General features: G+C 50.2%; 2 protein-coding genes across 2 annotated transcripts in view; both read right to left on the reverse strand.

Annotated features, from left to right (window-relative positions):
* LOC116957260 (uncharacterized) overlaps positions 1–14,913 on the reverse strand; it is a 104,848-nt gene extending 89,935 nt beyond the window's left edge. Inside the window, exons 1-2 of the mRNA XM_076055414.1 lie at positions 14,403–14,913; positions 14,013–14,075 (exon numbers count right to left, since the gene is read on the reverse strand). The gene's annotated coding sequence lies outside the window, so the exon portion shown is untranslated. The remainder of the gene's footprint in view (positions 1–14,012; positions 14,076–14,402) is intronic.
* On the reverse strand, positions 8,704–20,422 carry LOC142906894 (uncharacterized). The gene is made up of 4 exons (XM_076055615.1): positions 20,220–20,422; positions 19,704–19,766; positions 16,943–18,002; positions 8,704–11,179 (listed from the first exon to the last, which is right to left on the reverse strand). Exons 3-4 carry the CDS (start codon positions 17,972–17,974, stop codon positions 10,610–10,612), a joined length of 1,602 nt encoding a protein of 533 aa, XP_075911730.1. The 5' UTR covers positions 17,975–18,002; positions 19,704–19,766; positions 20,220–20,422; the 3' UTR covers positions 8,704–10,609.
* Positions 20,423–25,807: the final 5,385 nt, after the last annotated feature.

The raw sequence follows: 25,807 nt of genomic DNA on the forward strand, positions 1-25,807 counted from the left end.
AAGCCGTCGAACATTAAGAAATGTTAAGTTTGACTCAATGTAGAGATCAAAGTGGTGAGTCTTATATGGGCAGTTCAATGCAAATCTTAAGGCCGAGTGATAGATGGAATCAAGCTTCTTCAGTTCAGTACTTGGAGCTGATTTATACACGATGTCACAGTAATCAAGTAGAGGCAGTATGGTAGCTTTTATCAATTCCAAACGGAACATAGGGGGAAGCAGTGCTTGTGTCGATACAGCAAACCAATTTTCCTATTTGTCTTTTTACCAATATAATCAATGTGATCTTCAAAATTCAGTTTTGAATCCAGGATGACCCCAGGATACTTATAGATCTTGATTTGCTCTATTTGATAATTATTTAAGGAATGTAATTGGGTAAAAATAACTTCCTGCTTTAGTCCTGGTGAGAAGCATAGCACCTTGGTTTTGGAGATATTCAGGATTAGTTTAAGAGCAACTAGCTGATGTTGTAGTTTGTTGAAATCACCCTGGAGCTTAGCAATCACGTCATCCGGAGAGCGGCCAGCAGTAATCAGTATCGTGTCATCTGCAAAAAGATTTACCCTGGAATGATCCAGGTCAGTGCCCAAGTCATTGACATATAGAGAAAACAAGAGGGGGCCGAGGATGGAACCCTGTGGAACCCCTCTTGTTATCTTAACACTGTTTGACCTCCAACCATCTGTGAATACAGTTTGGGTGCGAGAAAAGAGGTAATTTTTTAACCATTTTACTGCGTTTTCGGAAAAAACAAGGCAACTTGGTTTACTAAGCAGGGTGTTGTGTTCTACTATATCAAAAGCTGACAGGTCAAGAAAAAGACAGGCACAGTACTGCTTATTATCAAGGCTACTGTAAATGTGATTCAGAGTGTCTAATGCAGCAGATGTGGTGCTGTATTTTTTCCGGAACCCAGATTGTTTTAGATGTAGTAGATTGTTGGTGGACAGGAAACTGCTAATTTGGTAGTTCAATAATTTTTCATAAATTTTCATCAACGGGGACAAAATTGAGATAGGTCAGTAGTTGTCTGGATCATCTTTAGGCCCCCCTTTGTGAAGTGGACGGACATAGGAATGTTTCCATTCTAGAGGAACTGATGCTTCTTTGATGGACAGGTTGAAAATGTGGGCTATAGGTTTGTATATTAGGTGACCAACAGTTAGTAGAGCAAAGACGGGAACACTATCTGCTCCGGTAGAGGAGGACCCTTTGAGGTAGGACAGTTGTTTCAGAACATTACTTTCGTGGATTGGCTGGAAACTCAATTCGTTTAATGTTTGGACAGGGGTGTAGGAATTTGCATGAGCAGGGGTGACTCCCAATACATTATCAAAAAGATTACCAGCTTCAGAAAAATGAAGGTTAAAATTGTCAACTATTTTTTGGGGATCTGAAAAATATTCTCCATTTTGGTTAAGCTCAAAGGGCAGATTATCTGTTTTGGATGCCTTTTTGATACATTTGATTGTTTTCCAGAAAATCCTGGCATTTTCATGTGATTCCAGGAGAGTGGAGGAAAAGTAGGCATGTTTTGCATGCCTGATTTTTTTGACGCATCTATTCCTTAAAATCCTGTATTCTAGCCAGTCATTGAGCAAATTACTTTTCTGAGCACATGTCCAAGCCTTGTCCCTAGTTTTCATGAGCTTTGTAATAAAAGCTTCAAACCATGGTGGGCGGTTGCTTTAGTTTTAAATCTAACCAACGGAGCATGTTTGTTAAGAATTTGGAGAAATGTGTACCTTGCCCCTTGGGTGCGTGAGCTCAACAACAACGTGAACATTATTGTGTGTGTACAAACTGTGTATACACTGTGTGTGTGTATACACTGTGTACTGTGTTTCAGCTTCAGTTTTTCAGTTTCATTTATTTGTTTAACACGCAAGCTTTCGCGACCAATATTATTCATAATAAAGGTTTTTGGGTTAGATCGCGTTATTTATAAATGTGTCGTAACCCTCCACCCCCCATCACGGCCAATCAGCAAAAAAAGTGTCAGGTTGACAAAAGACAAATAGTTCACTACTTTAGCCCACCGGTGTGTTGAAGAGTGAATCCACAACATTTACAGTTTGAGTACGACGTTTCGCTGGTAATTACATCCAGCATCATCGGGCAATTCGCCAGAATGGTAAAGCCCTCGCTTGCTCCCGGTCTTAAATAGAGCAGCAGGGTGACGTCATCATTGAACTCATTTCAGGTGCAGTGATTTGAGGCGGGGGGGGGGGGGTATTGTAATTATATAATCGATTGGTAATCAGTCAATGGTTATGATTAGTAATGAATTGTAGATTGGTAATTAGTTGTAATGTTTTATTGTGTTTATGTTAGTAATCCATTAATTAGTATGCGTTTCCCCTATAAGGAATTGTAATATGTATTAATTAATAATACGCTTCCAAGCCGCACTAAGCCTGGAACTGTCAGAGCGATTAAAGTTATTTCTATTCCTCTCAATTTCAATGGATTCTCTGATTAGTCTTTGCCAGTAATAATTAGTTTTACACAACACTTCAACGTTATCAAAATCAATTGAGTGTCCTTGTTGACAAGCATGTTCTGCCACTGCCGACAGTTGTGTTTGAAATCATTTAATTTCTTTGATGTTCTTTTAGTCTTATGCTGATATTACGTCCCGTCTGTCCAATATAGCATCTCCGACATAAACAATTAATCCAATGTACACCTTCTGTTGATAATTTAAGAAATGCGTCTTTAGTGCAAGATACTACTTTTTTTAATTTTGTGTACTGTATCAAATCTTACTGCAATGTTTTGCTTTTGCAAAACACGGGCTAATTTGTCAGTTACTCCTGAGATATATGGAATTTTAATTGTTTTAACAATCTGATCGCTTTCAGCAGTATTGCTTTGCGATCGTGATTTGGCTGTGTATACACTGTGTGTATTGTATGTACAAACTGTGTATACACTGTGTGTGTGTAGAAACTGTGTATACACTGTGTGTGTGTGTGTGTACAAACTGTGTATACACTGTGTGTGTACAAATTGTGTATACACTGTGTGTGTGTACAAACTGTGTATACACTGTGTGTACTGTGTTTACAAACTGTGTATGCACTGTGTGTACTGTGTGTACAAACTGTGTATACACTTTGTGTGCGTTCTGTGTGTGTGTACAAACTGTGTATACACTGTGTGTGGACTGTGTGTGTGTGTGTACAAACTGTGTGTACACTGTGTGGGTTCTGTGTGTCTGGCAGAGCAAGCCAGTGGTACAACCCCAGAGCCGCGAAGGCCGATGTCCTTTTCATGGCCGGATTCGTGTGGCTGGTGGTCGAGACCTGTGCCGAAGCTGGGCCAGGTCAATTAGTCTCCTTGAGAGGAGGATCGTAGGATAGAGGGAAGTAGAGGAGTTAACTTGGGGTGTTAGCTTGGGAAATACTTCCCTCTGTAGAACGGGTGAAGACGCTGTAGTGTCACCGCAGCGGAGCAACTCCGCCGGCGCTACCCCCTCCTCGCACCCCCCCCCCGCCCCCCCCCACGAACGCACGCCCCACTAAACACTCACATGCACCCCCGTAGGGTCTCGAGGAGGGATCACCTGGTACGATGGGTTTTCACCAGAGGACCCCACTAGCAGGGACGTTCCACGGTTTCCCCGGACCAGGAAATTGGCTGAGCCCCCCAGACCGGATTTCATGGCGGCCCCCAAAGAGCTTTACAGGCTGGCCGCGATGAAGCATTCACAACACGGTGGGGAGGGGGTGGGACCTCAAAGCCAGCACCCAGCGGCAGGGTTAACAGTGGGGAGGGAGGGAAAAGGAGCGCTGAAAACGGCCGCAAAGAGGATTCGATTGGATGCGAAGGATGACGTCATATGACCCGGGGGTTAACGGGCGTTGGAGACATAAGTGGGCTGGGGGGGGGGGCGGATTGAATCAGAGTTGTTCTGGAGCGGCGGAAGAGACCAGCCGTCCTCAGCGTCCGTTCGACGCATGCAGGGTGGAGCTGGAAACGATCGGTCAGAAAAAGTCCCCAAGGCGAGCATCTTCCCCAGCCCCATCGGGCAGCTGAAGAGGTGAGTAGGTACAGGAAGGGGGACCAATCCAGTAAGCTCGAGCTTGGGGGATAGACGCACTCTGCGACGGCTAGGAGACATGCCATGTACCAGCCTGTCTCAAGTCCTCCACCATCATCCCTGTGCCCAAAAAGTAAAGGCCAACAGAACTAAATGATTATAGACCGGTCGCCCTTACATCTCTGGTAATGAAGTCTTTTGAGCGCCTGGTCCTGGCACACCTCAAAGCCATCACAGACCCTCTCCTGGACCCCCTTCAGTTTGCCTACAGAGGCAACAGGTCTGTGGACGACACAGTTAACATGGCCCTCCACTTCACCCTACAGCATCTGGACTCCCCAGCATCCTACGCCAGGATCCTGTTTGTGGACTTCAGCTCTGCCTTCAACACCATCATCCCTGCCCTGCTTCAGGACAAGCTCTTCCAGCTGAACGTGCCCGACTCCACCTGCAGGTGGATCACAGACTTCCTGTCTGACAGGAAGCAGTGCGTTAAGCTGGGAACACAAGTCTCTGACTCCAGGTCCATCAACACCGGAACTCCTCAGGGCTGCGTCCTTTCCCCACTGCTCTTCTCCCTGTATACCAACAGCTGCACCTCCAATCATCAGCCTGTCAAACACTTGAAGTTTGTGGATGACACCACCCTCATTGGGCTGATCTCTGGTGGGGATGAGTCTGACTATAGGTGGGAAGCTGACAACCTGGTGACCTGGTGTAGTCAGAACAACTTAGAGCTAAATGCTCTAAAGACAGTTGAGATGGTTGTGGACTTCAGGAAGAATACTGCCCTACTCACCCCGATCACCTTGTGTGACTCCCCAGTCAAAATTTTAGAGTCCTTCCACTTCCTGGGCACTATTCTCTCCCGGGACCTCAAGTAGGAACTGAACATCAGCTCCCTCACCAAGAGAGCACAACAGAGGATGTACTTCCTACGGCAGCTGAAGAAATTCAATCTGCCAAAGACAATGATGGTGCAATTCTATACAGCAATCATTGAATCTATCCTCACCTCCTCCATAACCGTCTGGTACGCTGCTGCCACTGCCAAGGACAAGAGCAGACTGCAGCGTATCATCCACATTGCTGAGAAGGTGATTGCCTGCAATCTACCAACCCTTGAGGACCTGCACACCACGAGGACCATGAGGCGAGTGAGGAAGATTGTGGCCGATTGCTCCCACCCTGGACACTTCTCTGTTCCAGCTACTCCCCTCCGGTAGAAGGCTGCGGTCCATCAGGACCAAAACCTCACGCCCCAAAAACAGTTTCTTCCCATCCGCTGCTGGCCTCTTAAACAAGGCCAAGGACTTACACTAACTTTAACATTTTATCTACAAAATGACACCTTGCCAATATTAACTATGTTACCCTATTTGTATTTTTTATTTATTTTAGGATTGTATCTTATAGCTATTTTATATTCTATATTTATTCAATTTTATATACTTTAGCCCCTTGGTGTTAGACTTTGAACCCTTATTATAGTAAGACTTGTTTACCACTTATTTAAGATTTTATATTCCTATATGTTGAATGTATGCACCATCCTGCCAAAGTAAATTCCGTGTGTGTGTGAACTTTCATGGTGAATAAAACCCTTTCTGATTCTGATTCTTTCTGATTCTGATAGGAGGTTAGGCGCGTACGAAGGGTGCTGGCTGGAGGGGGCCATAAACGGGGGTCCCCATTCGCTCCGGGAAATGAATCTTAGCACAGGCTGACGTTGTGACGCGTGGTGCATGTGTCCGTGTGAAGAGCGGTGGGAGAGCGATCGGCGTACGACGGTGTGTGGATGACTATAAATCAGTGTGGGTGTGACGCGCGCGCATATTAAAATACCAACGGTTGCCGCTCCGGCGCGTGTCAATGCGCGCACCACAGTATTAACGGTGAGACACGCGCGAGGGTCGCGCGGAGAAACCGCGTGGGTGGGTGGGGGAGGGGGCCGCGCGAGCGCCGATTAATTTATTAATACTCGGACCGCGCGGGAGCGTTCGCCTTTTTGACACAACGGCTTAGTGGAAATTATGAATTACACACACACACAGCGGCGAGTCAAACACTTGCGAAATCCAGGCAGTTAGGACCCGCGAGTGGGGGAAGGCACGCGGCGCGTAATCAACCCCTAGGCGGGGTCGGCCAGCCGCCAGCTATGTCGGTCCGAGAGGACCCTGGTACGGGAGGGGGGGGGGGCGGTCACCCGCTCGGGGGACCCCGAAAGACGCAAACGCGGAGGGGACGGGGGTGGTGGAGGCAAACATCACCCCCCCCCCCCACTCTCGCTCGTGGAGAGTGAGAGATCAGCCCCCACGTAATGGGGAGTGGGGAGGGGGGCATAAGCCCCCACAAATTGGTGGTACGAACCCCCACATCCCCACGGGAGAGGTGCGTAGCACCACATGCAAAAAATAAGGAATGTGTTCACCGGCCAGGGGACCCCTTCACGGAAAGCGTTTGCCCGCAACATCATAGGGGCTAAAGACATTAATGGCTGGATGGACGCGCAGGCGTTACGCCGACTTGCTATGAACCTGGATGGGCGGGCGGGCGGCCGACTTTGTGGAGGCCCTACCCGCAAGCGCGCAAACCCAATTAGAGGAGTTGATGCGCTGACTTGATCTGCGCTTCGGTGCGCGTGATGAGGAGGCAAAGGCAGCCTTAGAGGCGTGCCGCCGCCAACCCGGCCTGAGGACTTTTCTACCTATGCCGAGGATGTGCGCGCGCTAACAAAGATCGTACGCCCGGGGTACACGACCGAGGCGATTGAGGACCTCGCCGCCGAGAAGATCCAGCGGTACTTGGCTCGCACCTCGTGGTGGCAGCCCGATGTAAGCTGTGCACGTCTACCCTTTAACGCCCTTGTCGAGCGTGCGCATAAATGCGAGAGACTGTCTAGTGAGCGCGAGCAAAGCTTCGGGGGGCTGGGACGAGAGCGTGCCATCGCGAGCCTACTCCCAGAGGAGGAAGAGGAGGAGGAGGAGCTCGCCAGGACGGTAAGGGGGTGGGCAAGGGAGCCCCCGGGACCCCGCGAGACAACCGCGGGCTGGGTAGTGGGGATACAGACGGGCATCGGGAGGATAGACAACAAGGTGGCCCAAGTTGGCGGGGAGGTGAACCGAGTTAGCGGGGAGGTGACCCAAGTGCGCGGCCATATCACCAAACTGCAGTCTACCGTGGAGACGATCCAGTCCGAGATGGGTGAACTACGCTCCACGTTAGGAGGGCTAACCAGGAGGGTGGCCCGACTAGAGGCAGAGTCTGGGCAGCGGCGTACTGGAGGGGAAGTAGGGAGTGGGCGGGGAAGCCCCTAGGGGCCGCCGCCCTTCCCCGGGCGTGCTACCTGTGCGACCGTCGAGGGCATCTCGTGAGAGACTGTCCTCAGATCGCCCGCGCTAGACACGCGCCAGGGTTAAACTCTAGGGAGTGAACCAACTAGGGGTGCAATCGACACGGTCCCAACACAAAAAGACAATAATAATGGCGAGCGAGTGACCTCCACACAGATTCCGGCAACAACACCCAAGGAGGCGGTGAGGACGGGTGACTGGCTGCGGGAGCTGGTGGCGGGAATCACGGGGGCCACGTCGCTGGTGGAAGGGCAGGTGAACGGGCGGCGCACCCGGATTCTGTTGGACACGGGGGCGGTGGCCTCACTCGTGAGCGCCGCACACTGCAGCGTGCTCGGGGTTGACGTGGGCCGCCTGCAGGCCCCGGATCGCGCGCTGCACACGGCGAGCGGAGCCGGGATGGGACCTCTGGGGAGGGTCACCCTGGAAGTCCATCTCGGACACCAGGTGTGCACCCAGGAGTTCTATGTCTCGAGCGTGTTATGCCACGAGTGTATCACAGGTACTGACCTCCTGGAAAAGTTGGGGCTCAACGTGCAGCCCCGCCAGCGATGCGCCACCTTGGAAGGCAGCGGGGAGCGGATTCCGCTTCACACCCGTGGCCGCTACCCTGGTGTCGGCCGTCACCATCGGGCCGCTCGCCGAGATGCTGGTGCCCATGGCAGCACCCTCCACTGACCCCGCACATCGACCATCGGGCGAGGTAATGCTGACTTCTCACCCGGAGTTGGCAGTGCGGTACGGAGTGGTGGGATCAGCCACGCTGGTCAACGCAGACGGGGGGGCGACTGTTCATGCGGGTGTTTAACCCACACGGTACCCCGGCAATGCTATGACGCACCACGGTATCCACCATACACCCCCTGCACGCGCGCCACTCTAACGACTCGGTGTTTGCACTCTGGGCTGAGGACCCCGGTCGCCCCGAGGACAACCAGGACCTGGCCTGGCGGGTCGGCCCGACTCTCCGAGCCGAGGTCGCCCCCTTGCGTGATGCGTTACATGTACCCTGGGCGGATTTACCTAAGGGGGAGGCCGATCAGCTGCGCGGGTTGTTGCGGGAGTACGCCGACGTGTTCAGTGAGCACGATTCGGACATGGGCCAGACAGACCTCGTTAAGCACCAAATTGACACCGGTGCAGCCCGACCCATCAAACTCCCCGCATACCGAGTGGGCGCGCCTGAACGGGCCCAGATCAAAGAGGCAGTCGTGGATATGCTCCGTGATAACATAATCCAGCCCTCGGCGAGCCCCTGGTCTGCACCGGTGTAGTGGCCTTAATGACGTCGGAGACTGTTCGTAGAGGCAACACGTATTTATTACCAACACTTCGATCACAGTAACGAATCTAATACTTGGAGGGGTAACGGCCTCTCCACCCGTACTCTACAGAGGGAACGGTCCCCGAGCTCAAGCCTACACTAGTTCCCTGGTTCCCTCCAACCTGGCCCTATCTCCCGAGGCTATCTGACCTAGCCCAGCTTCGGCGTAGGTCACGACCACCAGCCACACGAGTCCGGCCCTTAAAAGGACATCGGGCCTCGCGGCTCTGGGGTCGCACCCTGGCTTGCTTTGCCCGGCCCTCAAAAGGACAGCGGGCCAAAGGAGTTCCAGGGTCTAGCTAGTTGATCTTCTTTCTTCACTGGTGCTTCATCTTGCTTGAGCCGAACTGAACTCCAGCACCCCGGGTCCCACCTTTTATACAGTTCCTCACTCAGGGGTGGGGCTCGAGAGGGATCCCAGCATCCCCCACAGCCCTCCAGGGTGGTCCGTAGTGGACGTGGTTGTAACCACTGCCCTACAACCGCGTGTCCCCCCTCCCGTCACACCTCTACACCGGTTGTACTAGTGACGAAAAAGGATGGATCGACCCGGTTTTGCGTCGATTATCGAAAGTTAAATGCAGCTACCCTCAGCGACGCCTTCCCATCCCCCGCATCAATGACACCTTTGACAGCCTCGCAGGGGCGCGGTATTTTTCCACCCTCAATCTAGCGTCCGGGTACTGGCAGGTGGAGATGGTGGAGGAGGATCGGTCAAAGACCGCGTTTACCACCCCGATGGGACTGTTCGAGTTCCGAATACTCCCGTTCGGACTCACTAACGTGCCTGCGACATTCCAGCGGTTGATGGAGTTGGTGATGGGGGGCTTGCAGTGGGAACAGTGCCTAATTTACCTGGATGATGTGATAGTGTTCAGAAGATCTCTGTCTGAGCACTGGTCCAGGTTACGGGAGGTGTTCCAGCGACTGCGAGTAGCCCATCTCAAGCTCAAGCTGTGTGTTACCTTGCGCAGCGCGAGGTTGGGTACCTCGGACACCGCGTCAGCGAGGCAGGGGTGCGCACCGACCTGGAGAAGGTACGCGCCGTAGTGGAATGGCCAAGACTGAGGAACCTGACGGAGATCAGGTCGTTTTTGGGGCTAGCCACTTATTGTCGTCGATTTGTCAAGGGATTCAGCGAGATTGCACGCCCCCTCACCCAACTCACTTCCCCCAAGAATCCCTATCAGTGGACGGAGGACCACCTCACCCACACCCCCACCCTGGCTTTCCCTGACCCTTTCCACCAATTTTATTTTGGACACCGATGCCTTCAGCAGTGGGCTGGGCGCGGTGTTGTCACAGGTGTAGGAAGGGAGCGTATTGGCTCTCGCTCATGGTTCGAGATCTACCAAACCCACTGTTCCACAAAAACTGGCTGCTCTTACCCTGCAGGTTGAACCTAGGAATTGAGTGTTCAACTTTATTGTTGTCATTAAAGGCCTGTGACAAAGGTGCATCTATTGGAGCGACATCGTCTCTGCCTTACACATCTACCGGGTCTCCATTTGACTTTGTATTGTCTCGGAGGAAGTCCACCCACACCTCCACTTCCACAAACTGCTGGGAGTTGCCTCGCTCTGCCTCACAGTCAGAGTTCTCCTCTTGCTTCACGTTGCCTCCATTGATGTGAAGGCCCAATTTTGGAGTTGAATCTTCATCTTCACATTTTACCATCACTTCTTCGCTCTTCACCATCACTTCTTCACATTTCACCTTCACCTCTTCATATTTCACCTCAATACCTTTAAAATTGTCCAAGTTGGGATTTTCTTCCGGTTGTTTCATGAGGGATGGGCTCATTGCGGCACTTTGACTTTCACAAGCTGATTTCAGACTCCACTCCATGTGGATCTTCTGATGCTTGTGTGTTCTCTGGTGTACTTAAAGATTTGATGACTGTGCAAACGCCTTCCCACACACACTGCACTTGAAGGGTTTCTCTCCTGTGTGTTTTCTCTGGTGTACTTGAAGATGTGATGAACGTGCAAACGCCTTCCCACACACACTGCACTTGAAGGGTTTCTCTCCCGTGTGAGTTCTCTGGTGTCTTTGAAGATATGTTGAATGTGCAAACGCCTTCCCACACACACTGCACTTGAAGGGTTTCTCTCCCGTGTGTGTTCTCTGGTGTGTTACAAAAGTAAATGAATATGAAAACGCCTTGCTACACACACTGCACTTGAAGGGTTTCTCTCCTGTGTGTGTTCTCTGGTGTGTTACAAGAGGAGATGACTGTGCAAACGCCTTCCCACACACACTGCACTTGAAGGGTTTATCTCCCGTGTGTGTTCTCTGGTGTGTTACAAGAGCAGATGACTGGGCAAACGCCTTCCCACACACACTGCACTTGAAGGGTTTCTCTCCCGTGTGTGTTCTCTGGTGTGCTACAAGAGCAGATGAATGTGCAAACGCCTTCCCACACACACTGCACTTGAAGGGTTTCTCTCCTGTGTGAGTTCTCTGGTGCCGTGTCAAATGTGCAGGACGATCCGTGCTGTTTGCACCGAGCCGCGCCGAGTGCCTTTGCTCCATCAGACAAATTCTGCAGAGGAAGCGACAGCTGCAGACAGAAAAAAACATCCACACCATCTACACGTCAGTATCGATGCACAGAGGAATGCATATACACAGTCACACGTCACTTACACGTCTATACTTATTCATATATTCATGGTAGAGTGAAAAATAGTCTCCAATTCATCACACGGGCTGTTTTGGCACACAATGAGAGGGCAAATGTCATAAGTAAGGAGTTGTCCTATGCTTTTTATGCGACGCGTGTGATCGGCATCGCGCTCGCTGAAGGTGTTTGCATTCGTATCTTCAAAATGAATGTTCACCCAAAACTCTGAGCACACAATTTCGGCTGTGTGGCTTCAAAAGGAATATTTATGAAAGCTAAATTCAGCTGACATGGCAAAGGGTGTGGAAAATAATACTATTTGTGTTATGCAGAAATGCAGAAATTAATGTTCAATCGCAACTTAGAGGTGTGAAGCCAGGCACAGATGTCCTTGAATGCTGGGATGAACAGTTCTGACTTCAGCTGCACGTGTGCTGTGATAACTTCCTGATTCCATTCTTACAAAGAGTTCCAGAGGAAAACAAAAATAAACTACAGTTTTGATATAACCTCCATGCTCAATAGAGTTAATAGACTTTACTGCAAATACCAACTTGACCCTGTCACACACTCTGAGGTGGAACCAGGATTTTCAGGTAGGAGGGGCAACTCCTTCAGCAATGAAAAATGATAGTTGTTGTTAGTAAGTAGGAAGTTGTTAGTAAGGAGTTGTTAGTAAGTAAGGAGTTGTTCGTAAGTAAGGAGTTGTTAGTAGGGAGTTGTTAATAAGGAGTTGTTGGTAAGTAAGGAGTTGTTAGTAAGTAGGGCGTTGTTAGTAAGGAGTTGTTACTAGGGACTTGTCCCTTGCTTTTTATTCAACGCGTGTGATAGGCATCGTGCTCGCTGAAGGTGTTTGCCATCAGGGAAGTCGTGTACTGTATACGCAACTGCGCACAATTCTGTGAGTCGCTTGTAACTGCTTTGCCGTTAATTATTGCCAATTATGGACTCGGACTGTTGTCCTCTCATAGAGTCCCTGCCACGTAATAATATGCCACATGGTGGCGGTGGGGGTCGCAAAATGCTGATTTATCTATATATATAAAAAGGAAATGTGTGGATATGTGTGTCTGTTCGAAATGTTCAGCATACTTCCCGACATGCAACAAACTTGAAATTTGACATGTGGGTAGCTTCCAGACTGGACACAATGCACAAAGTATTAAAATAGTCGTCATCTGAGATGTCACCTTATGCGGCAGCGTTACGCAGTGTGCCTGCTGACGTCACGCATCCCCCCCCCCAACACTCCGCGAAGGCCGTGTTTTAATCCAAGACAAGAATTAAAGTCCCGGGCAAAGCCGGGCAGTAAAGCTAGTCTATATATAATAGGGAAATGTGTGGACGTGTGTGTGTGTCTGTTCGAAATGTTTAGCATACTTCCCAACATGCAACACACTTGAAATTTGGCATGTGGGTAGGTTCCATACTTTACACAATGAAAAAACTATAAGAAATTACTTGTATATTTGGGGGGGGGGAGGGTGGGAGACCATGGAGTGTGTGACGTCAACCCGCAACACACCTGAGTTAAGTGGTTTGTAATGCTTACCCGTACCATATGGCTCGTCGCACGCCATACTTCTAGAGCTGTTAACAGCATGCCGGGAGATTTTATGTGGCGCTTTGCTCCTGGCCGATGAAGCCATTGGCTTCTCGGAGTTTCAATACATATCTGTGCGAAGAACGTGTACAACGGCTATCTTAAACATGAAGCAGAAATTACAACTGTTTGTTTGTGTGAAGCAGCAAAAACTCTCCAACGCTGAGCTCTGGCGTCATGAAATTTGCACAGCTTATGTTGTCTGGAATTTCTAAGTTAACACGACTATTTTCAGCTCGCCACGTCATTCTCTTCTGGAGTGGCCAAAATCGACATTACGTAGAAGTGGATTAAGGTTGAATTTCCTTGAGTGAAAACATCCGATTTAGGAAACTTGATTTGTTTCAGCTTTTTTCTTTCTTGCAAGCATCAAATTTTTTCAGGGGTTTTCGGTGAAAGGGAATATGAAATTTATCCAAGACAAGAATCCAAGTCCCGGGCGAAGCCGGGTAGTGAAGCGAGTTACTAATAAACCCCAATGATCCAATCGAAATTAGGGATTTCGATCGGACCATTGGGGGGGGCACGTGCCACCCCACCCCCACTGGCTCCACCACTGTCACACACTGGCATGGTTCACAGGTGGTGGTGTGTCCAGACCCATGCCTGGCCACCTTCACCTGCTCAGAATTAATGCTTCCTCACTCCACCAAGTAGAGTGAACACCGCCACGAGCCCAGAGTGAACACCGCCACGCGTCCAGAGTGAACACGGCTGCGCGCCCAGAGTGAACACCGCCACGCGTCCAGAATCAACACCGCCACGTGCCCAGAGTGAACACCGCCACGCGTCTAGAGTGAACACCGGCCAGTGCCCAGAGTCAACAGCGCCACGCATCCAGAGTGAACACCGCCACGCGTCTAGAGGTAACACCGGCCAGTGCCCAGAGTGAACACCGCCACGCGTCTAGAGTGAACACCGCCACACGTCTAGAGTGAACACCGCCATGCGCCCAGAGTGAACACCGCCACGCGTCTAGAGTGAACACCGCCACGCGCCCAGAGTGAACACCGCCACGTGTCCAGAGTGAACACCGCCACGCTGTTGACGAGCCTCACCTTGTGTTGTGGGCAGGTCGCTTCTAAAAACAAAAGCGGTACAGCAGCTCAAGCGGGCTTGGCCTGGTAAAAAATAATGAAATAAAAACTGCGTGAATATTTAAAAGTAAAACAAAGTGACAAAGTGGCGAGCCGTGTGAAGACAAATTAAACTTAAGCAAGAGAATTGAAGCAAAAGCGATCAGGCGAGGGCAGGAGGCAAGGCCCCGCGTGGCTAGGCCCCGTGCTGTAAAGTTCAAACCTGGACATCGCTTCCATGCTCGCTGCTACTCAATTGACATCCCTACGAGAGAGAGCGAGGCTCTACCTCGGTAAACAACAACCACCACCACAACAACCACCACCACCACAACAACCACCACAACCACAACCGCGATGAGAATTTCTCACCTCGGATTTCAGTGCACGGCGGAGCAGCAGCTTCCTGTTACTTCGTGACGTCACGCAGCAGCAGGAGTTGACATGACGTCACTTGCGGGGTACAAAAGACTCCCCTCCCACAATGAGCGGCTCTGTGGGCGTGGGTGCCGAACTCGTCGCAATAAACTCGCTACGGCTTTCATGAATATATTATGTTAATGAGCCGCCAGTCACCGGGAGTAGCTTTGCCCAAACAAGGATTCTAGTTGAATAGGTAAGGGAAGTGACCCAGGCAGAGGTGACGTCACGCTAAAGGGCGCATTGGACCGGGTGGGATGAATACCTTGGTGACATGACGTCACTAGCGAGGTACACCTCCCCCTGGCGTTTCACGCCGATGAGGGAATGCTGAGTGGTGACGTCACAGAGCGGGGTTGGAGTTTAAGTTGATTTAGATTCATTTTCCCTTGCTCCCTCCCTTGATCAGAGACCCCTTAGGTGTGTGAGCTCAGCCACAACTGTGTGTGTGTACACTGTGTGTGTGTACACTGTATGTGTGCACACTGTGTGTGTGTACACTGTGTGTGTGTGTGTACACTCTGTGTGTACGTACACTGTGTGTGTGTACGTACACACACACAGTGTTTGCAGTGTTTGCACACAGAGTGTACACACACACTTTGTACACATACACACAGTGCAAACACACACAGTGTACACACACACACAGTGTACACACACACAGTGTACACACACACAGTGTACACACACATGTGTGTACAACAACCACACACACAGTGTGTACGTATGTACACACACTGTGTACATACACACACATGTGTGTATACACACTGTGTGTGTGTACACACTGTGGGGGGCCCAGTCATCTAAGTCAGTCGACCAATGACTCTCACCGGAGTTATCTGTACAGGTTACTTCCAAAACACACACTTTGTCCTAACATCACTTATTCAATGTTTGACCGTTTTACACAAAATGTTACATGTACGCACACAATCAGACAAGTATTCATTCTAAATTATTGACAGGCATATGAACAAAATTGAATTGCAGGTGCACCCCAAGCCTGTTCCCACCCCTCCCCCCTGCTTGTGTATATGCAAGATGTGCTGTTTTGAGCTGCCGCAAGATGAGCTGCCACTCTCCTTTTGCCCCCCCCCCCAACCTTATTTCCTATTTAAGCTTCTGTTCACCTCTCTCTCTTCTTGCCTCTCTGTCCGTCTTTCCTACTGACCATGTACCTCATTTTCACTCTGTCTATGCTGGTTTGTGCAATCCAGAAGTTAAACACGAAATTTAACACTCCTGAAATTCGTGGTCCGCCAGGAAGTGTCTGTGTTGTTGGCCTGACTGGTTGTGCTTCACATGTTTTTTAGGTTTGTTAAATTCTCATCTCTCATCTTCTTTGTTGTATTTACCTCCATGATTTGTTCTTGCCATGATTTGTCCTTGACACCTGATGAAGATCTCTTGTGTTGTGATCTAAACGTCGTGATTTTGTTTTAATATAATTTTATTGTATTTCTACATACGTGACTTTACCGAAAAAAACAATGAGTAAGGTTACATCGCATTAACAAGAAGCTGTTTAAAAAAAATATGCACCGTCTGCTTAACAGTGTATGTACAACATACTATTGCGCCAAAACGAGTATGCCATTGCACGCTGGCATCTGGGACAAAATGTATCAAATTCTGAACATTACCTACAAACTACACAACCAAGATGCCACATCAACCATCACCCCCTACTGATAGGCTCTTGTCCACATGCAGGCCAGTGCAGGGCCACCACCTTGTGCCACACAGGGGCAGCTGCTATTTGGGGGTGCTCTTCAAGTGTTTGAGACAAGATACGATACAAAACTCCGAATTGCCAGAGGCGATTAAGCAACCACCATATAATTGGAATAATTAGAACCTTGTGAATGCTTGGGAGCTTATTGACTCTCGCTCATGGTTAGAGATCTACCCAACCCACAGGTCCACAAAGACTGGCTGCTCTTACCCTGCAGGTTGAACCTAGGAATTGAGTGTTCAACTTTATTGTTGTCATTAAAGGCCTGTGACAAAGGTGCATCTATTGGAGCGACATCGTCTCAAGCTTACACATCTAACGGGTCTCCAATTGACTTCGTATTGTCTCGGAGGAAGTCCACCCACACCTCCACTTCCACAAACTGCTGAGAATTGCCTCGCTCTGCCTCACAGTCAGAATTCTCCTCCTGCTTCACGTTTCCTCCATTAATGTGTCGGTCCGACTTTGGAGTTGAATCATCTTCACATTTTACCTTCACTTCTTCGCTCTTCACCATCACTTGTTCATATTTCACCTCTATACCTTTAAAAGTGTCCAAGCTTGGATTTTCTTCCGGTTCTTGTTTCATGACGGATGGGCTCATTGCGCCACTTTGACTTCCACAAGCTGATTTCAGACTCCACTCCTTGTGGGTCTTCTGATGCTTGTGAGTTCTCTGGTGTCTTTGAAGATGTGGTGACTGTGCAAACGCCTTCCCACACACACTGCACTTGAAGGGTTTCTCTCCCATGTGTGTTCTCTGGTGTACATGAAGATTTGATGAAAGTGTAAACGCCATCCCACACACACTGCACTTGAAGGGTTTCTCTCCTGTGTGTGTTCTCTGGTGTTTTTTAAGAGTAGATGAATGTGCAAACGCCTTCCCACACACACTGCACTTGAAGGGTTTCTCTCCTGTGTGTGTACTCTGGTGTTTTTTAAGAGTAGATGAATGTGCAAATGCCTTCCCACACACACTGCACTTGAAGAGTTTCTCTCCTGTGTGTGTACTTTGGTGTGTTATAAGAACAGATGAACGTGCAAACGCCTTCCCACACACACTGCACTTGAAGGGTTTCTCTCCTGTGTGTGTACTCTGGTGTGTTATAAGAACAGATGAACGTGCAAACGCCTTCCCACACACACTGCACTTGAAGGGTTTCTCTCCCGTGTGTGTTCTCCGGTGTGTTACAAGAGCAGATGAACATGTAAACGCCTTCCCACACACACTGCACTTGAAGGGCTTCTCTCCCGTGTGTGTTCTCTGGTGTTTTACAAGATTTGGTGACTGTGCAAACGCCTTCGGACACACACTGCACTTGAAGGGTTTCTTTCCCGTATGTGTTCTCTGGTGTGTTACAAGAGCAGATGAATGTGCAAACGCCTTCCCACACACACTGCACTTGAAGGGTTTCTCTCCCGTGTGTGTTCTCTGGTGTACTTGCAGATGTGGCGACTGTGCAAACGCCTTCCCACATACACTGCACTTGAAGGGTTTCTTTCCCGTATGTGTTCTCTGGTGTGTTACAAGAGCAGATGAATGTGCAAACGCCTTCCCACACACACTGCACTTGAAGGGTTTCTCTCTCGTGTGTGTTCTCTGGTGTACTTGCAGATGTGGCGACTGTGCAAACGCCTTCCCACATACACTGCACTTGAAGGGTTTCTTTCCCGTGTGTGTTCTCTGGTGCCGTGTCAAATTTCCAGTACGATCCGTGCTGTATGCACGCCGGTCACATTGTTGTCTTTTTGCACCGAGCCGCGCCGAGTGCCTTTGCTCCATCAGACAAATACTGCAGAGGAAGCGACAGCTGCAGACAGAAAAAAAGAATATAAACACCATCTACACGTCAGTATCGATGCACAGAGGAATGCATACACACAGTAACACGTGACTAACAAGTCTATACTTCTTCATATATTCATGTTATAGTGAAAAAGTGTCCCAAATTCATCACACGGGCTGTTATGGCACACAATGAGAGGGCAAATGGTTATAAACGTGCCTGGAAGCCCTGGTATCTTCAAAATGAATGTTAACCCAAAACTCCGAGCACACAATTTCGGATGTCTGGCTTCAAAAGGAATATTTATGAAAGCTAAATTCAGCTGACATAGCAAAGAGTGTTGAAAATAATACTATTCGTGTTATGCCGAAATGCATAAATGAATGTTAAATCGCAACTTAGAGGTGTGAACCCAGGCACAGATGTCCTTGAATGCTGGGATGAACAGTTCCGACTTCAGCTGCACGTGTGCTGTGATAACTTCCTGACTCCATTCTTACGAAGAGTTGCAGGGAAAAAACTAAAATAAACTGTTTTGATATAAGACCCGTGCTCAATAGAGTTAATAGACTTTACTGCAAATACAAACTTGACACCGTCACACACTCAGAGGTGGAGCCAGGATTTTCAGTTAGGGGGGGCAACCCCTTCGATCGGACTGTTGGGGGGGCACGTGCCACCCCACCCCCACTGGCTCCACCACTGTCACGCACTGGCATGGTTCACAGGTGGTGGTGTGTCCAGACTCACGCCTGGCCACGTTCACCTGCTCAGAATTAATAGTTCCTCATTCCATCAAGTAATTCATTGAGGATCAATCAACACAGCCGAGGCTGCGTGTCTCTCTCTCTCTCCCCGTGGTTGCGTGGATTTCCCTCCCGATCCCCGGGTTTCCCCTCCACATGTAGAGAGTGAACACCACCACGCGCCCAGAGTGAACACCGCCACGCGCCCAGAGTGAACACCGCCAAGCGTCTAGAGTGAACACCGCCAAGCGTCTAGAGTGAACACCGCCACGCGACCAGAGTGAACACCGCCACGCGTCCAGAGTGAACACCGCCACGCGTCCAAAGTGAACACCGCCACGCGTCTAGAGTGAACACCGCCACACGTCTAGAGTGAACACCGCCACGCGTCCAAAGTGAACACCGCCACGCGTCTAGAGTGAACACCGCCACGCGTCTAGAGTGAACACCGCCACACGTCCAGAGTGAACACCGCCACGTGTCTAGAGTGAACACCGCCACGCGCCCAGAGTGAACACCGCCACGCATCCAAAGTGAACACCGCCACGCGTCCAGAGTGAACACCGCCACGCGTCCAAAGTGAACACCCCCACGCGTCCAGAGTGAACACCGCCGCGCGTCTAGAGTGAACACCGCCACGCGTCCAGAATGAACACCGCCAAGCTTCTAGAGTGACCACCGCCACGCGTCTAGAGTGAACACCGCCACACGTCCAGAGTGAACACCGCCACGTGTCTAGAGTGAACACCGCCACGCGCCCAGAGTGAACACCGCCACGCGCCCAGAGTGAACACCACCACGTGTCCAGAGTGAACACCGCCACGAGCCCAGAGTGAACACCGTCACGCGTCCAGAGTGAACACCGCCACGAGCCCAGAGTGAACACCGCCACGTGTCTAGAGTGAACACCGCCACGAGCCCAGAGTGAACACCGCCACGTGTCTAGAGTGAACACCGCCACGCTGTTGACGAGCCTCACCTTGTGTTGTGGGCAGGTCGTTTCTGAAAACAAAAGCGGTACAGCAGCTCAAGCGGGCTTGGCCTGGTAAAAAATAATGAAATAAAAACTGCGTGAATATTTAAAAGTAAAACAAAGTGACAAAGTGGCGAGCCGAGTGAAGACAAATTAAACTTAAGTGAGAGAATTGAAGCAAATGCGATCAGGCGAGGGCAGGAGGCAAGGCCCCGCGTGGCTAGGCCCCGTGCTGTAAAGTTCCAACCTGGACATCGCTTCCATGCTCGCTGCTACTCAATTGACATCCCTACGAGAGAGAGAGCGAGACTCTACCCCGGTAAACAACAACCACCACCACCACCACCACCACTACAACCACCACACCCACCACCATAACCACCACAACAACCACCACAACAACCACCACAAAACCACTACCACAACCACCACTACAACCACCCACCCACCACAACCACCACCACATCCACAACCACCACCACAAGCACCACCACAACCACAACCGCGATGAGAATTTCTCACCTCAGATTTCAGTGCACGGCGGAGCAGCAGCTTCCTGTTATCTCGTGACGTCACGCGGCAGCAGGAGGTGACATGACGTCACTTGAACAGAAAACAGCAGCGACCCAGGCAGAGATGACGTCACGCTCAAGGGAGCCTTGGACAGGGTGGGGTGAATACCTTGGTGACATGACGTCACTAGCGAGGTACACCTCTCCCTGGCGTTTCACGCCGATGAGGTAATGCTGAGTGGTGACGTCACAGATCGGGGTTGGAGTTTAAGTTTAGATTCATTTTCCATTGCTCCCTCACTTGATCAGAGGCCCCTTGGGTGTGTGAGCTCAGCAACAACGTGGACATTATTGTGTACACACTGTGTGTGTGTTTGTACACTGTGTGTGTATACTGTGTGTGTGTACACTGTGTGTGTGTGTACACTGAGTGTACACGCTGTGTGTTTGTACACTGTGTGTGTGTACAGTGTGTGTGTACACTGTGTGTGTACACTGTGTGTGTACACTGTGTGTGTACACTTTGTGTGAGGGGGGGCCAAGCCTCCACGCAGATTGAGGCGAGCCGAGTGGTGGCGCATTCTTTTTTTACTTAAAACTTTCGTGACTGCAGGAATTAATATTCTTGCTTCTTTCGGTAAAGTCTGGTAAATTAAAAAACATGTTACTCAAAAGAAAATAATGAAATGAAATGGCAATTTAAATAATAAAATTAACCACATTTTTTCTTTATTTTTGGTTTCTATTTACATGACTTTAATCAGAAAGGGTTTTAATCAGAAAGGATTTCATTCACCATGAAAGTTCGCACGAAGAATTTACATTCAACATATAGGAATCTTAAATCTTAAATAAGTGGTATACAAGTCTAACTATACTAAAGGTAAAAGTCAAACTAACACTAAGGGGCTAAAAGTATGTAAAATATTGAATAAATATTTAATATAAAGTAGCTGTAAGATACAATCTAAAAATACAAATATGCTAATATAGTGTAAGTATGGCAAGGTGTCATTTTGTAGATAAAATTTTAAAGTCAGTGTAAGCCCTTGGCCTTGTTGAAGAGGCCAGCAGCGGATGGGAAGAAACTGTTTTTTGTGGCGTGAGGTTTTGGTCCCGATGGACCGCAGCCTTCTGCCCGAAGGGAGTAGCTGGAACAGAGAAGTGTCCAGGGTGGGAGGAATCGGCCACAAATCTTCCTCGCTCGCCTCATGCTCCTCGAGATGTGCAGGTCCTCGAGGGTTGGTAGATTGTGTGGTAGCCACCATAGCGCTACCCCCTCCACGCACCCCCCCCCCCCCCCCCCCCACGAACGCACGCCGCACTAAACACTCGCATGCACCCCCATAGGGTCTCAAGGAAGGATCACCTGGTAGGATGGGTTTTCACTCGAGGACCCCACTAGCAGGGACGTTCCACGGTTTCCCCGGACCAGGAAATTGGCTGAGCCCCCCAGACTGGATTACATGGCGGCCCCCCCAAAAAGGGGGGCGTAGAGCTTTACAGGCCGGCCGCATTGAAGCATTCACAACACGGGGGGGGGGGGGGGGTGGGACCTTCAGCCAGTACCCAGCGTAAGGGTAAACAGTGGGGTGGGAGGGAAAAGCCTCGAGGCAGATAAGAAGTTGACTTAAGTGGGAGGGGGAAGGGGATTATCGGTGAGTCACCGGTGAGGAACGCAGGCACAGAGACAATGGGAAGGAGGGGGGGGGGATGACGCGACCCCCCCCCCCCCCACCAACGGCCAGAGCGCTCAAAACGGCCGGAAAAGAGGATTTGATTGGATGGTCAGGATGATGTCATGTGACCCGGGGGTTAACGGGCTTTGGGGACATAATGGGGGAGGAGGGAGAATTGGGTCAGAGTCCTTCTGGAGCGACGGGAGTGTGGATGATATGCTGCAGTCTGCTCTTGTCCTTGGTAGTGGCAGCAGCGTACCAGACGGTTATGGAGAAGGTGAGGATGGATTCAATGATTGTTGTATAGAAGTGCACCATCATTGTCTTTGGCAGGTTGAATTTATTCAGCTGCCGTTGGAAGTACATCATCTGTTGAGCTCTCTTGGTGAAAGGGCTGATGTTCACTTCCCACTTGAGGTCCCGGGAGAGAATAGTGCCCAGGAAACGGAAGGACTCTACAGTTTTGACTGGGAAGTCGCACAGGGTGATGGAGGTAAGTGGGGCTGTATTTTTCTTGAAGTCCACAACCATCTCAACTGTCTTTAGAGCATTTAGCTCTAAGTTGTTCTGGCTACACCAGGTCACCAGGTTGTCAGCTTCCCACCCATAGTCAGACTCATCCCCACCAGAGATCAGCCCAATGAGGGTGGTGTCATCCGCAAACTTCAAGAGTTTGACAGACAGATGATTGGAGGTGCAGCTGTTGGTGTACAGGGAGAAGAGCAGTGGGGAAAGGACGCAGCCCTGAGGAGTTCCGGTGCTGATGTACCTGGAGTCAGAGACTTGTGTTCCCAGCTTAATGCACTGCTTCCTGTCAGACAGGAAGTCTGTGATCCACCTGCAGGTGGAGTCGGGCACGTTCAGCTGGAAGAGCTTGTCCTGAAGCAGGGCAGGGATGATGGTGTTGAAGGCAGAGCTGAAGTCCACAAACAGGATCCTGGTGTAGGATGCTCGGGAGTCCAGATGCTGTAGGATGACGTGGAGGGCCATGTTAACTGCGTCGTCCACAGACCTGTGTAGGCAAACTGAAGGGGGTCCAGGAGAGGGTCTGTGATGGCTTTGAGGTGTGCCAGGAACAGGCGCTCAAAAGACTTCATTACCACAGAGGTAAGGGCGCCCTGTCTATAATCATTTAGTCCTGTTGGCCTTAGCTTTTTGGGCACAGGGATGATGGTGGAGGACTTGAGACAGGCTGGTACATGGCATGTCTCCAGGGAGGTGTTAAAGATGTTGGTGAACACCGGAGACAGCTGGTCAGCGCAGTGCCTGAGGGTGGCTGGAGAGACAGAGTCCGGCCCAGCTGCTTTGCGTGGGTTCTGCCTCTTGAAAAGTCTATTAACTTCTCCCTCCTGAAAGGAGAGAGTTGTCTCTGTAGTAGGGGTGGGGAATGGGGCTTCTTGGGTGGGAAGGGATAGTTCAGGACAGTCCAATTGTCTTTCAAATATGCAGTAGAACTCGTTCAGGTCGTTGGCCAGGAGGGAGTCGTTAGTGGTGTGGGGGGCTCTGGGCTTGTAGTTGGTGATCTGCCTGAGCGGTCTCCAGAGAGAAGCAGAGTCGTTAGCAGAGAACTGGTGTTTTAGTCTCTCTGAGTACAGTCGTTTAGCCTCTCTCACCGCCTTGCTAAACCTGTTCTTCGTCTCCTTGAATCTGTCTCTATCACCACTCCTAAACGCTTCCTCCTTCTCCAACCTCAACCTTCTGAGCTTTGCTGAGAACCAGGGCTTGTTGTTGTTGAAGTTCACGCTGGTACCTGTTGGAATATAGCAGTCCTCACAAAAGCTGATGTACGACGTCACAGCCTCTGTGAGTTCATCCAGTCTCTTGATAGCAGTCGTGAACATATCCCAGTTAGTACAGTCCAAGCACGCCTGAAAATCCTCCACAGCCTCACTGGTCCACTGTTTAGATGTCCTCACAGCAGGTTTACATAGCTTTAGTTTCTGCCTGTATGCAGGAATCAGGTGGACCTTGGCATGTTCAGAGTGTCCCAATGCTGCTCGGGGGACGGCGTGGTCGGCTCTACTGACTGTAGTGTAGCAGTGATCCAGAGTGTTCCCTTCTCTGGTAGGGCATTTAATGAATTGTATGTATTTTTGGAGTTCGTGGCTGAGATTACCTTTGTTAAAGTCGCCAAGTACGATAACCAGCGAATCTGGATTTGCTCGCTCCACACTCAGAATCTGGTTGGTGAGCATGCGATGGGCCTCTTTAACCTGAGGACCCGGCGGCAAGTAAACTCTGACCAAAATGAGCGACGCGAACTCGCGAGGCGAGTAGAAAGGTTTACAGTTTATGAAAAATTATTCAAGGAGCGGAGAACAATGTTGCAGAATCGCTGTGACATCTACACACCAGCCACTGTTAATGTAAAACAAATACCACCGCCTTTCATCTTGCCAATGAGTGCTATGTCACGATCCAATCTTACAAGATGGACTCCTGCCAGTTGTAACGCAGTGTCCGGAATCAAATCACACAGCCATGTCTCTGTGAAGCACAAGACAGAAGATGAAAGAAAGTCTCTGTTTTTCACCATCAGTAGCTGAAGTTCGTCCATATTGTTGCACAGTGAACGTACGTTGGAGAGGAAAAAGTTCAGAAGCACTGTTCGGATCCCGCGTCTGCATAGCCGTACAAGAGCCCCCGACCATTTACCCCTTGGGCGGCGTTTCGCTGCTTGAGCAAAGCCTAGCGCGGCTATGACTAGAATTCCCACATTTTCTGCCACTGGAAGCACAAAGTTGGGAAATAAATCCACAGGAGTTATTTCCCTGATGTTTAAAAGTTTGTCTCTTGTTAGGGAACTCCGAAAATATTGGCAAAACACTGAATTAACAGACAAGACAAAACAGGGCGCACCGACCGGCTGAGGCTACCATCATCGTCGCCATCTTCTCACCATCACGGGTGTGCTGAACAGCAGGCCTCTCTCACCAGCACGAGTGTGCTGAACAGCAGGCCCCTCTCACCAGCACAGGTGTGCTGAACAGCAGTCCCCTCTCACCAGCACGGGTGTGCTGAACAGCAGGCCTCTCTCACCAGCACAGGCGTGCTGAACAGCAAGCCTCTCTCACCAGCACGGGTGTGCTGAACAGCAGGCCCCTCTCACCAGCACAGGTGTGCTGAACAGCAAGCCTCTCTCACCAGCACGGGTGTGCTGAACAGCAGGCCCCTCTCACCAACACAGGTGTGCGGAACAGCAGGCCCTTCTCACCAGCACGGGTGTGCTGAGCAGCAGGCCCCTCTCACCAGCACAGGTGTGCTGAACAGCAGGCCTCTCTCACCAACACAGGTGTGCGGAACAGCAGGCCCCTCTCACCAGCACGGGTGTGCTGAACAGCAGGCCCCTATCACCAGCACGGGTAATCAAGCAAAACAAGACAAAACCTGACAAAACAGGGCGCACCAACCGGCCGAGGCTGCCATCATCGGCGCCAACTGAAAGAACCAAGAATATGGTAGCACATTCTATATTTATTGCAGAGGTTCAAGGTTCAAATCCGACAGACACACCTGGCTACCCCAGTAACATTCACAAAAATATGCGCAGTCTGCTTAACGGCAGATGTAAACCATAGCGTTTTGTCATTCACAACGCACAGGTCATTGCATGTTGGTGCCACGGTCAAAATTGGGGTAATTCCAAACATTATCCAGAAACTACACAACGGACATGGCGCTCCAATGATCGTCCCCTACCAACAGACTCATGTCCACGTGCAGGCCGGTGCAGGGCCACCTTGTGCCACACAGGGGCAGCTGCCACTTGGGGGGGGGGGGGGGTCCTTCGATTGTTTGAGATGAGATTCGATACGAAACACCGAGTTGCCGAGGCAATTAGGCAAGCGATATATGAGTGCAAATATGATGTTGGTAACGTAGTGAATGCTTGGGAGCTTCATTGTCTCTCGCTCCTGCT

Source organism: Petromyzon marinus, chromosome 71, assembly GCF_048934315.1.
Source record: "Petromyzon marinus isolate PM22_M1 ecotype Great Lakes invasive population chromosome 71, UKy_Petmar_22M1.pri1.0, whole genome shotgun sequence".
NCBI classification, from domain to species: domain Eukaryota; kingdom Metazoa; phylum Chordata; class Hyperoartia; order Petromyzontiformes; family Petromyzontidae; genus Petromyzon; species Petromyzon marinus.

Bases quoted from the DNA above. Each gene is read 5' to 3' on its own strand.
- LOC142906894 (XM_076055615.1), bottom strand. From the start codon at position 17,974: ATGGAGCAAAGGCACTCGGCGCGGCTCGGTGCAAAAAGACAACAATGT. The intron at 11,180-16,942 runs ATGGGAGAGAAA...CAGAGAACTCAC, and splicing joins ATGTACACCAGAGAACACAC to ACAGGAGAGAAACCCTTCAA.